Source organism: Mercenaria mercenaria, chromosome 14, assembly GCF_021730395.1.
Source record: "Mercenaria mercenaria strain notata chromosome 14, MADL_Memer_1, whole genome shotgun sequence".
Taxonomy (NCBI): domain Eukaryota; kingdom Metazoa; phylum Mollusca; class Bivalvia; order Venerida; family Veneridae; genus Mercenaria; species Mercenaria mercenaria.
The window spans coordinates 3,049,231-3,065,903 of record NC_069374.1 but is presented as its reverse complement, the minus strand read 5'-3'; the positions used below and the strand labels follow the sequence as shown (position 1 = coordinate 3,065,903).

General features: G+C 37.5%; 2 protein-coding genes across 5 annotated transcripts in view; one reads left to right on the top strand and one right to left on the bottom strand.

Moving 5' to 3' along the window:
* Positions 1-3,147, top strand: part of LOC123527982 (heat shock 70 kDa protein 12A-like) — a 28,267-nt gene extending 25,120 nt beyond the window's left edge. For 2 of the 4 annotated variants that reach the window (XM_045307726.2, XM_045307725.2), the window contains exons 4-5: positions 1,060-1,207; positions 1,977-3,147. In XM_045307726.2, coding sequence (XP_045163661.2) covers positions 1,060-1,207; positions 1,977-2,554 — 726 coding nt within the window. In that variant the 3' untranslated portion in view covers positions 2,555-3,147. The remainder of the gene's footprint in view (positions 1-1,059; positions 1,208-1,976) is intronic. The other 2 variants (XM_053522841.1, XM_053522840.1) reach the window with 2 other exon arrangements.
* Positions 3,148-7,267: 4,120 nt separating this feature from the next.
* LOC123527959 (solute carrier family 49 member A3-like) lies at positions 7,268-16,462 on the bottom strand. The gene is made up of 10 exons (XM_053523987.1): positions 16,040-16,462; positions 14,544-14,702; positions 13,865-14,081; positions 13,535-13,611; positions 13,105-13,239; positions 11,857-11,973; positions 11,068-11,220; positions 10,059-10,216; positions 9,475-9,599; positions 7,268-8,782 (listed from the first exon to the last, which is right to left on the bottom strand). The coding sequence occupies exons 1-10, from the start codon at positions 16,460-16,462 to the stop codon at positions 8,604-8,606; spliced, it is 1,743 nt and encodes a 580-aa protein (XP_053379962.1). The 3' UTR covers positions 7,268-8,603.
* Between the last annotated feature and the right edge of the window lie 211 nt (positions 16,463-16,673).

The window sequence follows — 16,673 nt, the reverse complement described above, 5'->3', positions numbered from 1 at the left end:
TTGACCTTCCCTCGTATATAGCTGATTTTTGCATATAAAAATTTATTTTCGTTAGCGATTTTGACGCACACATCATAAGTATTTGCTGTTCATTATAGCTTATTTAGTTACTTTCGTTACCAACTTACCTTAACCGATAACCTTACTTTCGCACTTTATGCCTACCATGTATAGAAGAGGCAGAATGTCCTCAAATAATATCCCATGTCGGAAGTTTTTGGCAATATTCGTTAACTTTCGTAATATTCCGATCTCATAATGTAGTTTGCACATAATGATATTTGCACCGCATATACAGTTGAAAGCACCGGAGATAAATATAAAGGTAAAGCATATACAATTAAACGAACCGTATATACAGTTAAAACGTAAAAGCACCACATGTACGATACAATGAGCAACATTTGAACTTTAAATCATCGCATGTAATTTAAAAGAAATGCACATACAGTTGCAGGTGCCTCATATACAGATGAAAGTTGAAACACCGCACACAAAGGAATTCCGATACAAAGTCATACACACAGCATATGCAGTTGAAAGCACCACATATACAATTATTGAATGCACCACATATACAGTAGAAAGAACTGCATATAAAGCTAAAATGACCACAAATGCTGATGGAATCATCGCATGTACTATTAAATGCACCACATATACAGATAAAACAACCATATACACAGTTAAAATCACTACAAATACAGATGAAAGCACCGCCTATACAGTGTTAAGCTCTTTATATACATGTATGAATACTGTATATATGGGTAGCGGCATTTCATATACCAATATATGTACAACATTAAATGCTGTATCAAAATCAGAAGACAGCTAGGGCGTTCCATAAGTTACCATAACCATCACTGTTTTAGACGGTCATTGATACCAACTAAGCTGGAAGCTGGTAATGTTTGCCCTGCATCGTTTTGTTATGTATGTACTGGCCTTAGATAGCACGTGAATAATGTTACGTTAATTTTAAAGACATGTTATATCGAATTATGAGTGACGTCTATAATTTTATTTCATGTTTTTGTTTCATTTTTCTAATCAAAGGCAGGTATTCCCGAGGCCAACCTTGGACTAGCTTTGGAATCTGAAGCGGCATCCATCTGGTGTCAGAATATTCCTCTTGTAGTCAGCAAAGGACAGAATAACGACCTGTCAACTATTGGAGCGAAATATATGGTCGTAGACATAGGAGGTATATCGCTCTATTCCTTCATGCTAGTTTTCTTGGTTAACGCTAGTGGTCGAGTATAAGGAGATATCCTTTTCCAATTTTTTATTCGACATATTTATTTGTTTGGTTTGTGTTTAACACCGTTTTTCAACAGTATTTCAGTCATGTAACGGCGGGCAGTTAACCTACCAGTACAAACCTGTTCTCCGCAAGTAACTGCCAACTTCCCCACATGAATTATCAGAGGTGGAGGACTAATGATTCCAGACACAATGTCGTTTATCAAATAGTCACGGAGAACATACGCCCCGCCCGAGGATCGAACTCGCGACCCCGCGATCCGTAGACCAACGCTCTTACCTACTGAGCTAAGCGGGCAAGCTCGACATATTTAGGCCTACATGGATATGTCATATGTGTACGTGACTATAAGTGTCCGTTGAGCTCGACACTGAATAAAGAGCGTATCTTTCTAGTATTTTTCAGCCATAATCAGCTTGATAAAATCCACTTAGCTGGCAGGTTTGGATGCAGTTGTTACTTTATTGCCGAGAGCACTTTTCAGAGCTTTGGTCAAAATTCCAAGGCCATGGTCACGGTATCTATGTGCGAAGTGACTTTTGGTTAGAAATCAAAGAAAACAGTAATAGCTGTCTTAATATCCTATTGGCCAATAGCTATACAAAGCCACATTTCACATTTGAGTCTGTATCTGTATCATAGGAATATTAAAGAAATATCAATAAAGTTGGTAAAATAATTTAGAATCCATCACTCGATGTCATTATAGGTGGGACCGCCGACATCACTGTCCATGAAAAACAGTCTGATGGAAATCTTCGTGAGTTGTGCTGGGCAAGTGGGGGAGACTGGGGAGGCACCAAGGTTGATGAAGAATTCCTTCGTATGTTGGAAGGTCTAATGGGGAAAGCAGCTGTAGAACGTTTCAAGAGAGAATGTATGGCAGATTTGTTCGACCTTTTACGTCAGTTTGAAATGGTTAAGAGAACAACAGATCCAAAGTTAGACGGAAAACTGAAAATTCGCCTGCCGGAATCGTTACGTGACATTTCCCGAGATGCAAATAAGTCTGCGTTTATGAATTCCTTACTGAAAAGTATCAAAGCTTTCCAAAACGAAGGTCTGTCTGTTGAAAAGGATAAACTGAGAATTGATGCAAACAAAGCAAGGGAAATGTTTGCCTACTCCGTTGATGGTATGTGCACGAAAATGCGCAAAATTTTGAGCAACCCAAAAGCAGCAGGCGTGGAACACATACTCGTCGTAGGCGGGTTTTCAGATTCACCTGTTGTACGAGAGGCATTGAAAAAGAATTTCACAGACGTTTTTCTAATCTTTCCTCCTTAGCCAAGTCTTGCTGTACTTAAAGGCGCAGTTTTATACGGGCATAAACCACAGATCATTGCCAGCAGAATAGCTAAATTTACATATGGATTGGAGTACACAGACGACTTTGACGTAAGTAAACACACAAAGAAGTACCGGACGAACATCAACGGGAAACCTATGTGCGAAAAACTTTTTCAGATCCTTGTGAAAAAGGGTGATACAGTGATAAACGGACAGGAAGTAGCCATACAGAGTCAACCGCCTCTGGATGAGCATAATTTCATGACATATGAGATGTACCTTTGCACCAAGCCACACCCAATGTACGTTGACGAACCAGAATGTAAAAAATACGGTACAGTGAGGACCAGATTGACTCCCGATGACTTGGCGGTTGAGACTGTGCTTATCATCAAAGATACCGACATGTCTATCGAGATAAAACACGTCAAATCGGGAAAGTCCGAAACAAAGCACTTTGACTTCATGTAATGTTACAAAGTATACAAACATACCAAACTGAAGAAGAAGACAAGTGCATTCCAGTCTTATCCAAAATGCATGTTTGTACCTTATTATTTAAAATGTACATATTGGTAAATAAAAATATGTTTAAACCAAGTTGTCTCCCATTTGAACATGTTCACAGCTAAACATCGTGATCTAGTTTTCTTACCAGGAATACACTCGATAAAATTCCTAACCGGTCAGTTCATATTGTGTTACTATTTTGTTAATAATGCGCGTATTTATAAGAAATATCACATACTGACATTTGTATAGGTACTACAGCTAATTATTGATTTATTTTTGGACGACTCACGGCCAACGTAACCGCATTAAGCGTTTTGACCAATATAGCATATTTTGCACGTGCAGGGCACGTGCACCAATATGCACATTTTCATAAACACTTTAGGCATCACTGACGAAAGTCCTATTAAAAAAATTGACACAAGACTAACGCGTCCGCGCTGTCGGAATTTTAGAACAAAATTCAAAATCGGCCACTTCAATGAATTGTACATGGGTTAAATTTCGCCAAAAAAAAGCACGGATAGTAAATAACAACCGATTGAAGGTTCTAGTAAACGAAAAATGCAGAAATCAAAATGTTGACGAAACTTTCATCTGGTGAAAGGATCTTGTCCGAGAACAAGATCTTAATTGCATTCATATTTGTCTGCATGCCACAATTATGCTAGTGGACAGTTACCGATCCCTAGTTGATTTACAGAACGTACACAATTTTAAAATTATTAAAGATATAAATCTGAAATGTTGTCCGTTATACAGATGGTAAATCGAAGACCTTGTGAGTTGATATTTTAAGATCAGGAAGTCAATGTTGTTATATTTTCTTGACTTTTAGGATAATGGGATAATTTAAAGCCGTTGCTAGGAGGCATGAGGGACGTTGCACATTTCATGACGTCTGACGAACAGACTAAATTAAAGCGAATGTGCTATTATATTGTTTGGTTGTGTTAAAGTGCCGCTTGGCAGTTGTAAAAAGTCTCCCCGTATCTGCTTATGTTGATTGGTTGCGTTCTACGCTTCCAGTGGATCTCTTATTTTCTACTACCAAAAACAGTTTGAATAGTCAAATACATTTTTGAGGGAAAGGATGACATGTTTGAGGCAGATATAACGTACGTAGGACAGCAGTTTTCTCTTCACAAAAATACTACAATTTCCGTTTATTTAAGCCTTCTTTGAAACAACTAATTCGAACGATGATCGTAAGCTAATGGGCACAGGAAGAGATTCTTGAAATAGACCTGTAAACAAAAAACAAGAGGGCCATGAAAGCCCTGTATCGCTCACCTGACCTATTGACCTAAAGATCATCAAGATAGTTTCATTAAGATATGGTCATAAATGTGGCCTCTAAAGTGTTAATTAACATTTCCTTTGATTTGACCCGGTGACCTAGTTTTTGACCCCACATAACCCAGATTCGAAATTGGCCTAAAGATCATCAAGATTAACATTCGGACTATATATAAGTTTCATGAAGATACAGTCATAAATGTGGACTCTAGAGTGTTAACTAGCTTTTCCTTTTATTTGACCTAGTGACCTAGTTTTTGACCCTTCATGACCCAGATTCAAACTGGACCTTGAGCTCATCATGATTAACACTCTGATTAAGTTTCATGAAGATACAGTCATAAATGTGGCCTCTAGTGTTAACACGCTTTTTCTTTAATTTGACCTGGTGACCTAGTTTTTGACCCCACAGTCAAATTGTTGAAGACTGACGGACGGACGACTGACGACGGACACAGGGCGATCACTTCGTGCTCAGGTGAGCTAAAAAGGCTTTTGGGATGGATTAATATCCAGGCATAAGTGACCATTCTTCTAAATAATTTGTACACTAGACAGAAAATATGTTATCCAATTACTGCTATGAGCTATCGTAACAAATATATAGCTGTAGGTAAAAACTGTTTGGCCATAAGAACGCAAAAACTGGTACAATCAATATTTGTCACGCCATTGTTTACATTTTACGAGCTGCTGGGTATAAAACCAGTTTAAACAAGAGCTGTTTGTTATAAAAAAATCTCATGGTGGCTAGTTTAAACTATTTAGGTTTGTCATTTTTAGTCTCAATAATACTGTGACTTGACCTTTAACCGCATAACCCAAAACAATAGGGATATTCAACTGCATATCCACAATCAGCCTTTTAAATTTGATGATCGCAGTCTAAAGTGTTCTCCAGCTATAGATCCTTAACCATTATATATTATACCAGATTTACATAGCGCCCTTTTCCTGATATATACATTCAAAGGGGCTTTACATGTAGCAAACGCAGCCACACAGGGCGCAAAATTCATCCTCTACTAGTGCAGACACAGAGCGATCCGACCAGAGGGACAGAGTGAGATTAAACCCCTAGAGCAGATAGAGAGAAATCCTTTTTAGATACAGACTTGTCCGGCTAACTTAGCCAAGCTCTTTGCGAATAGACAGTCAGGTTCTTTAACGTGTCCGGTGTATAGCACATATACACGCGAAGCCGTCTTTCCTGAGAAGAACCAGTACAAGCCTCTAAGTTAGGTGGGAGAAACTCAATAGCATCTCAGAAATTTCCAGTGCCTGGACCGTGATTCGAACCCCGGACCTTGTTACTACTAGACAAACGGCCCACCCATAAACCATTCTTCTCTCTAGCAAGTTAATATTTGTCTTCGACCTCCTGACACAAATAACAAGAGCTGTCAGTTGACAGCGCACTCGACTATTCTCAGTGCTTGATAGCATAATATAAGCTATGAGTAAAACTTTAACATTACAATAAGCATATTCTAAGTCGAAAAGGGGCCATAATTCAATCAAAATGCTTGATAGAGTTGCCTCCTCCTTTTTACAGACTGGGGTCATGATGGTAAACAAGTATGCAAAATATGAAAGCAATATCTCAATGGACTTTGAAAATATTTGAGGTGGTACGCAAACAACATTTGTGTGACGCTCACGCTCACGCCGACGCCGGGGCAAGTAGGATTGCTCCCCTATTCTTCGAATAGTCGAGCTAAAAATGATGTCACTTACTTACACTAGATAATCATGTTATAAAGTTTGATAGATTTTCTCCCTATCATTTTCTAACTATTGGTCAGGAATAGTTTTGTCTAAAGGTCACTGTGACCTTGACTGCTGACCTATTGTCCTCTAAAACAATAGCAACAACTTTGTCAATTTAACATCACGCTAGCGCAATTTTAGGTCAAATGACTTTCCAGCCTTAAACAGTAGAGGAAGACAATATTTCAGGCATGTGTGGGCATCTAACCTCCAATTTTAGAATTCTACACCTCGAGGGACGTTTCAAGCCGTGACACTTGATTCCTTATCCCTAAATAATAACGGTCGTCTAGTAACTATCGGCAATCTTCCTTTGACATTTGACCACTTAAGGCCCCAGTTTTCTCAAGATAATGTCATGAATTTTATAATTTTGTAACAGAGAATGCATGAAACAAACATGTGATCTTAAACCGTTTCAGTGTCATTCTTGCCTAAACGTAAAGACAACAAACCTCAGACCTGCATTCTATTTAGTTCGACTACGGTAGGCCATAGTGTTCTTTAGTTATTGATAAAAAACAGAATGTTTTCACCAACTAATATTAGCAAAACTTGAAGGAGGTTAATAAAATAATTGCATATGGCTGGTGGCAGCAATGTAAATTAATTTGCAAATACATACATCTACAAACATGTTAAACTTTTCCATTATTATTGCATAGGGTATGAAATAAAATACTAGTATGGTAAAGATGTTCTCGTTTTTGTGGAAAACACCAAAATTTACGTGAAATAACTTTAAGGTTTCTCAAATCCTGTAAGAGGAGACACGCTCTATCAGCCCTGGTACTTTCTTTTAAAGTGATTTTAAAAAGGGAAGTAGAACATATTGAAAACTTATTGTTTCCTTTAAATGGAAATATATTTGTACAGTAATTTCTTATATAACTTAAATTTGGATAACGTATCACTGACGTGGACTGACAACCATTTGGTATTGACAAATACACAACTTGTGATCCTAAATACTCACAATTCTCAACATACATACTAAAACCAGTGGAATCAGATAGTTACTGTATATACGTATCTTTATTTAATGTTACAACTGAGTGTAAAAAGACTTTTTGTGAAGAAAGCATAACAACAGTATTTAACAAAATTTATATCATGAAGTATCCTGAATCAACACAAATCGTCTACTTGAGATGACCAAAAAAGGGAACTATGTTTCAATTATTTATTTCAATCAAGCACATCTTAAAACTTTCGGAAAGGTTATTTATGACCTTAATTCATTATAACCCTTGACAGATGATTTATTGAATTATATTTTATACTCATTTTCTAAACATTTTTTATAGAAAATGGTATTATAAGATCGAGATAAAATAAGATACATGTCTGTCTACAAACAGAATAAAGTAATTTGCTACTAATGCTAGGTTCTCCTGGTGCAAATACTGCGGTTAATGCTTGTCACATGATACTAAAAGCAAACATGTTTCCAGTTAGACTAACTTCATAATAAATAGACATCTAAGCAATGTTTCGGTTCTATTTTCAGGTTAGTCATTGCCAAATGGGATAATCTCAAAGTGATGTTTTCAGTTGTTACAATACTAGTTACCTCTACAGGTCAGCAAATGTCAAATTTCAATAGGAAGAATCTCAAAGTAATGTTTCGTCAAGCCCTTAAGGGTGTTTCCCTTGTTACTCTGTCTTCTGCAAAGGCATCGAGTACAAGAGTTTTGGATTCTTAAGAATTGCATTTGCATAAATATACAAGAGCATTTTTATGTTTTACATTGCATGCCTTCTGTTGTCTTTGCATATGTTAGGGTTTGGCCTGTAACTTTTAAATGTATTTACACTTTCCTGTGACTTTGGAAGGGGTAATGGTGAGGCTAGGTGCACCATTAACTGATTTAAGCTCCCAAGTTGTGGTTTTGCCACTGACCGCTCCAAAGCTTTGCCCCCACTGTGTTCCTTTATATATTCGTTTATCTTTGCGTGTTTGCTTTTGTGTGAGTGTGTGTTGGTCGTGTGCGCGTCCGAGGGCTGGGTTTACGTTTGGGGAAGCTGCGTTTTTAGAACGTAGCTTTCCCCGTTGGATAATCATCCTTGTTTTTAAATTGTTACAACACTGGCTACTTATATAGGTCTGCAATTGTAAAATATCAAAAGGAAAACATCTCAAAGTAATGTTTTAAATTGTTATAACACTGGATACCTATTGTCAAATGTCAACAGGGATAATCGCAAAGTAATGTTTTCAATTACAACACTGGTTAAGTATACCGGTCATGCCTGAGTTTCCCGTGTATAGAGCTGACAAAAATATTTGACCTTGATTATTATAGATTTTTCTGATTTGTATTCATATATAAAACATCTGAGCAATCAAATTCAATTTTAAACCTTGTACCATTGTAGCATTATTGTTTAGATGCAAACCTGTGGAGAAGTATGAAAACCATGAAAAAATTAGGGATGTGCAAAGTAACCTTCATTTTTAAGATCACAGTTTTGTAATCTGGATGGAACTGCTTTCAATGTTTTCTGTATTTATTATGTATACAACAGTTTTTGCTTTCACTTTTCTCTCCTCCATCAAACGTTTATATTTTGGACGGAAAAACAATACTAGTATCACAAATGCTGTAACTACCACACAATTTGACATCCAAAGGTAAGAATCTGCGAAAAGAAAACAGAAAACAAGGTTATTATCATTCAAATATAAATAATATTACGTAACAATAATTCGTGTATCTCGCCGAACAGTCCGTTTGTAACTGGTTGTGGCGGGTTTACCTGCTACATAAGTATTCTTAAAATAAGCCTCACAGCATCTAAAAGAAGTGCATGAACTACAGAAAATAGTTCTATTCATGAACATAGCGAAAATGAGTTATCAATGGTAAGTAAAGTTTCCCGTTTATTGCTTACATTTTTTTACTTGAAGCAGTTTATGGTAATTCTTGAAATTTAGCTTTTATTTATTACAAAAGTATCGGAGTTATTTATAAGGCAATTTTAGTGTCATATACATCAGGTGGACGTATGGATATATCGCTGCAACACGGTTCCTTTATTCTCTTTGTCGAAAATGCTCTGTTCCTGAGAGATAATATATCCTCTGTAAAGTTTAATCAAATTATATTTTGAACAAGTGGCACGGTATTTGATAACATACAAAAATGTCAATGAACTCTCGGTATGTAGCGTAAAGACACGCGGTCATTGACATAAAACAGAGAAACACGTCCTCTAAATCTTCATTTTTTCTACAAGTTAATCTTGTGTTTTAATTTGTTTCTGGAAACAGAAAGTTTACTGTAACAAGCTTATGAAACAACTCGAAAGAAAATATTATTAAAGTGATTCACATGTAAAATCTTGTGGGTTAAAGGCGCCATCCTGTAGACAACCTGATTCCAAATTGCGCTCCCAGTTAGGCAAAGGTCGCGCCAAAAACTGCATTGCGAACATTATGCCGATTCCTTGAGTAGATCTGTAAATATACGGGAATATATTACATTTTAGAGTCACCTTCTAGTGCACACTAGCAAAGAAGTCAACCATTAAATAATTATCACTTGACTTGAATGGCGTTACAAGGATACACCGGACTCTGCATTCTGTACGTGGGGCGAGCGCGAAATTTTGAATTGTTCTATTTTCAACACTTGTAAATAGAATACAGAATGGCAACTGCAAAATGCCACCAAATCGTAAGGCTAATAAGAGCAGGACAATGGCTATACAGTGAAATATATGACCTCACAGATGTCCTTTTCGAGAGCAGCAACCGATCCATGCCTCATCTTCGTAGAGATTTGAATATTATGACAAAGCCCAGAGGCTGGCTTTAGTCGCTCGGTTACGTACTTCATATTTTAACTAAACTAGCTACATTTGTGTCCGATATACTAAACATTGTTTCGGCAAAACAAATAAAACAGCTACTTACCCAGTGATAATACAGAGGCCTGAACTGGTTGCCGCTGCTACTGGAAACGTGACCTCTACAGCTAATTCCAGACTGACAGGATATATAACAAGGGCAAAGCCCCCAAACAAAGCTGAAGTAACGGCCACCCAGATATGCTGGTCACGTTGTCGTGTAACCTGGGTAAAGGAATGAGTCTTCTTTAATGCTAGATATATCACAAGGTTTAATATTGACCAGATTAGGGATACATGATATTAATGAAATCCATATCTTGTCGAAATAACTTCAGTCTGTAAAGTTTTCTGTGAACACCCTTTTGAATAGGAGGTTGTACTGACCAAACTAAATGATGGACCAGTCCAGTTTAGAAATTCAGCATGGTAAAGGTTAATTATTCAGTATCAATATTACTGAGTCTTGGGGCATCCATTGCTTTAATCAAATCTGGCAAATAGTAATAGGGGGTCGGCTCGTGATCTGACAGGAAGCCATCTTTATATTTCATAATTTGACTTATTAAAATCTACCAGAATGACAGGAATGTGAAATGACAAATTCTAATTCAAACATCTAGCACAGAATTTCGACAAATATTATTGAGCCTTACCATGAGAAAAGCAACATAGTGCATTTGCGACCAGCATGGATCCAGACCAGCCTGCGCATCCGCACAGTCTGGTCAGGATCCATGCTGTTCGCTAACGGTTTCTCTAATTGCAGTATGCTTTAAAAGCGAACAGCATAGATCCATGCTGTTCACAAATGCACTATGTTGGTTTTTTCATGGTAAGGCTCAATTATTATGACGATCTCGTTTCAGGCTAAATAAACTCAAACGTGTTCCTGATTTTACATATATTTGTTAGTTTCAAAACAGTGTAGGGATCAACATATTAAATATATATTCCAGTTGACAAAAAATAAATTAAAGTTTAACAGTTTATATTTGGACAGCCGTGCATGTATGCTTACGAAGTACACGTTCTAGTCTCGTAATCATTACGCGGATTTAAATCTATTTATATACCTGTGTAAAAGCAATTACTGCCAGACAAGCTAGGCCGAAAGATATTTTAAGGACTTCATCAAATTTCTTTGTCCTGTCTACATAGATAGAACCCAGCGCTGCAAACACGGTACCTGTAACAATCATCAAAGCTCCGCACAGTCCAGCAAACTCCTGAAGTAAACACAGTTTCAATGTATATTTTCAAAAAAAGGGGCAATACTTCATAAATTACATTTGAAACGTGCAGACACTTATTTTAATCAAATGATAAAAACAACTGTTGTAAAAGCTAACTGGGACCTCTGTGGCTGAGAAGTTAAGGTTTTAGAATTATTTTATTTGAGGAAAGTATCCTGCTAGCTTTTGGAATATCGGTGGTTCTACCAAACTGCCCATTTACGCCTGAAGAGGGGCACCTGGGTCTTCACTATTCGAAGCTGGACAGTCGCCATATGACCAATAATTGAGTTGATTTGACGTTAAACCCAACTAAAAGCTTACGAACGAAATTGCACTTTTGATTACTACTGCCGACGTTAATTAAAAGAAACAAACAGGACGGGGGGAAAAACGTTCATGCTGTGTTTCTTTTATAATTTGGTTGGCTTCCAGAAGAGGAAAGGGATAAGGGTTCCCTTTTCATATTTAATATTATTTCAAAAATTGTTTTCAGACATAGTTGCTGGAATGTCAAGCTTAGGGCAGTCGCCCAATACTTTCTATATCTTTAATATTGCTTTGTTAAATTTTGTATATTTCTATCCCTTTTATAACATTTAAAAGTGCATTAAGAAGCAAAACACTTACATCGGAATATCCTCGTGGACACAGTGACTGCTCAAGCAAAACAAGATGTGAAATATAAACTCCAAACCCAGCGCCAAATGTCAAATTTAAAATCAGGTAGTTCTTTTCTTTAAATAGCTACAAATACAAACGTGAGAAATTACAATTAATGCATGTCGTTACAACTTTAGAAAACTATTTTCGAAACACCACATATTCATTCTTATAATACGGCTTTTAAAGCAGACTCACTGTACTTATGAACGTAGTTAAAATGATACATTATTTCTTACTTTAACGTGTGTTTGCTGTTTTTATTTTTTTGTTACCCAACGTGCAATACAACTTAAAACCGGGATCTTAAATGCCATTTTTTTTTACATAAATATATTACAATGTCAGCTTTGCTCCATTTTCATATCATTCTGTGGCATGTTAAGGCATCTAACGGACGTATCACAGTCAGACACAATTACGTAATCAGATTATGTTTTCCACCTTTACAGGAAGTACAAACAATGATTCTCATTTCGAAAGTTTTGGGATTCTCTGGCAAACAGAAAATGGTATACAACTAATATCTTATAAGCAGTGTTGTCTGGGTTTTTTTTTAAATGTGTCATCATGGCTCTACGTCGTTCATCTGACCTTGAATTTTCATTCCGACATAGACAAGAAGGAAGCAATCACGTGAAACCATTTGACAATCCATCAAGTTGGAAGTAGTCTTTTTAGGTTATTTCTATTCTAAACTCTGGCAGCCTTTACTGCGGTCAAGCTTAACTTTTTGTATAACTTCTAAGAAAGCAGTGATGCGTACTTTAAATTTGATGTACATTCATAAAGTAAAACATGGACGACGGACAAGAAATGCCAGTCCATCCACATTAATTGAACCTTTGGTCCGTGTTAGCGAAATTCTAATATGTTTTTCTCTGTTAAAACACTTTTACGCTAAAATGAAGTCACGTTAACGTGCAGTGACGTCAATGTTTTTGTTGCGGCCAAGAAAGAGCGCTACTATATTTATCTACTATTTAAATTAAGGGCATATTAGAATCGAAATAATTTATGCCAAAACCGTATTATAACACTATTTATACACTCGGGCGGTTATATGTCGGGCGCCCTCGTGAAATTAGTATGCCCGACGTATAACCGCCCATCGTTCATAAATAAGTATTAAAACACTCTTTTGCCATAAATTATTTCTTAAACAAAATAATAATCATGATGTATATCTTAAACAGAGAGAATGAAAATATTTACTGTTTTTAATCCTGGGAAGAACGCTTTACTTATCTTAGCTGCGCTTGCTGATGGTGGAGTTGGAGGTATTGATCTTTTAACACAAAACGTCGTTATCAAGGCAAGAAGAAATGCAGGTGCTGACATGACCCATAGCTGAAAAATGCACAGAGATGATGATCATATATGGGCTGACATTACACAAAATTAAAAAGAACACACGGAGAAGACAATAATGAACATGTGAATTACATTTCTAATAACTGATTACTGACATTAACCGTAACTATAATAAATACAGAGAAGAAAAAATTGTAGGTGCAGACATTATCCATGTAGACTAGTAGGCTGTTACGAGAAGGGAGTTAGGTAGGTAGGTACTGAAATTACTCTTAACTGAACACGCAAAGGCAAGACAGCAAACCATGTGCAAACATCACCAACGACTTACCATTGATGGAATGTCTGATTCAACCTCTACCATCAGAGGGACAACGATAAATGCAACCATATTACCCAACGCATCAGCTATAAATAAAGAAAAATGTTCAAGCTAGACAAAATTAAGATTTAGCAACGTTACTTTTCCATTAAATAGTTAAAGAAAATGTGATCTCTTTATAAGACTAGCCATAAGTTTCAGCATAATTCATTATCTTCATGACGTTTGGGATATGATTTCTAAAACTGTAATTCTGAGTTTTCAAGTTTATCACACAATTCAATAAATTCATACAAACTTAACTACCTTAATCTCAGCATGCAGAAATCCCTCACTTACTCATTCCTGCAATCATGTTTGCGAGTGCTCTTCGGTTTTCTGGAAACCAAAGTGCTGCTAGTTTTGTTGGAATCATTATAACAAACTTCTCCCCACACGCGACTAGAATCTGACCAATCAGAACCACGCTATATTTAGACCCGAGTGGCACTATATCCATTGCGCTGATATTCCTGAGGAGAGACCCGACACCATTTGACCATGCCGCAATCATAAACTGTAAATGAAAACTATTCAAATCAAAGGCTGTTAAACCGTTTAAACATTTTTCAAGATAGGAGAGTCAAACTGACATAATTTATGCCATATAGTGTCTTTGGGGGTGGGGAGGGGGAGGGGCGAGTACAGGAAGACGCTAAGGTGCCCCTCCGCGCAAAGTTTCGGAGATGTACGGGCATCCGATTAGAACTATGGGCCTTCTGTAAGCCACCAGGACTGACTTGAAGAATACTATACTCAAGCAACTTTTCCAGCCCACATCGGTAAAGTTCACGTGATTCAAAGTCAGCGACATTAACCATTCGGCTATGGACACCTCAAATTATTACGTAATACTTTATCATTACAATTCTGCAGTACAAAAATTTATGCAAGAAACATTAAAAGTTCACATGTTATCTAGACCATACATGTACATGTTCTATAAACGATTAATGTATAAATATTCGAAATGACTTACCGTTGCCCGAAGCCCAAATGTGTCCGTTACCCAGGCAGCCGTCAGACCAAATGGTATTGTAACAAGCACAAAACACATGGACAGTAGATTCAGTTGAAGAGTGGAAATTTTGTAAAATTCTACTGAAGTGTCAGCAGCCGCAGCAAAAGTGATCCAGTTCTAAAATATATAATACGCATGATAAGTAAGTAACCCAATCAAATAACTTCTAGAAAATGTTTCTGCTGAAGGAACCAGATATTATAACATGGTTCTACATGGTTCTGTAGTTTGTTTGTTTGTTTGTTTGTTTGTTTTGGGTTTAACGCCGTTTTTCAACAGTATTTCAGTCATGTAACGGCGGGCAGTTAACCTAACCAGTGTTCCTGGATTCTGTACCAGTACAAACCTGTTCTCCGCAAGTAACTGCCAACTTCCCCACATGAATCAGAGGTGGAGGACTAATGATTTCAGGCACAATGTCGTTTATCAAATAGTCACGGAGAACATACGCCCCGCCCGAGGATCGAACTCACGACCCCGCGATCCGTAGACCGACGCTCTACCTACTGAGCTAAGCGGGCGGGCTTCTGTAGTTTGTACTCGCGTATGAGTGTATAGTAGCTGGAGGTTCATTGTAGTAGCAAGGACGTGGCCCAACGAACATTGGTATGGCATACACAGATCTTTTACCTTCAACAGATGGCATATGACAAAATTAACCGCTATCTGTATGAAACAATACTGGAGCCAGAATTGTTTGGCTTTTCTTTTCGTTGGGTGGGGGTGGGGGCACTAGTCTTGAACGAAGACGTCACCGTCGAGGCGCACAGCAAGGTATTGGAGGGAGTGCCTTTGCCCATGTTAAAAGATTCAGGGTAGGGATTCCTGAAATCGTTTTGAAATACAGGTATAAAATGGTATCCTCAGGTGCATTTATTGGTGGGTGTACTCCCCTCATATTAGGGGGTCAGGGGGCTGTCTGGAAATTTTCGAAATACAGGCATGAAATGGTGGCCTCTGGTGCATTTTAGGTCTAAATTTTTAGGTACTGTAGGGGTGCGTTACTCCCCTCTTGATTGGTTGGTCAGGGGTTCTCCCCCTGGAAATTTTGAAATACAGGTATGAAATGATGGCCTCTGGTGCTCAAAATTTTGAGAAAAAATATTCCTTTGCCAAAATAGTAAAGTGATTTTTTGATGAGTATAGGTCACTTCTCAGCCAACTGCGGGGGGAGGGGGGGGGGGGGGGGGGGGGGGGGGGCACGGGCCTGGATGCATACAATGACCCAATATCAACCTAATATATAACGTTTCCTGGGTAGGAGTTATATATTTTGACATGGTTACACGTAAACCATCTGCGATTATATTGCTTGATTTTTCGTTATAAACACAACAAAAAAAAAAAAACAACAAAAAGGTAAAATGTGATTTTCTCACTTACTTCAATTATCAATATTAAAAAATTTAAAATTTCTTGCAAAGTTACCCATTTACAAGTTCTTCTCTTCATACCGGTATTCCTGCATGAAGTCCAGATAATGAAGAGTATTTTCCCAGTCGTACTTGTACTAGGCATTCGTTCGGTACGACTGGACTCCGATAGAGTATGGACTCACATAAGCATTCCTTGTAAATTATCAGAGTAAAAATATACAGTTTAAGAATACTTGCCATCGAAGTTGACAGGTTCAGACTGCTAGCAATAAACAGTAAGACCCATCTAGATGGGTACAACTTGTATGATTTCTCCTCATTTAATGTCGAAATTATCGAACCTTCAGTGGAAACCCGCTTCCTTATAGACTGTGTATTCTCGTGGACAACCTCTCCAACCATGTGTCTCCGTCTGGAGTCTATCTTTTCTGATGAAAACCTCGAGTATGCGTCGTCAGTACTGAGGTATTTCACCGCAGGCGACCCATTTTCCGCAGCCATCGATTCAGCTATTTACGTATATAAAGTCCATCTTTTGTATAGTCTGGCATCTTTGAGATAGTCGGAACTCGGTGACACTCCAAGAAATTCTAAGAATCGTTTTCTTTTTTTATGTTCAGTAGTTAGCACTTATAATTTTTACAAACTGTGTTTGCTATTGTTTTTCTTATTGTCATGTAAAAAGCATGTACCAAAACAGGTAATTGGGTTA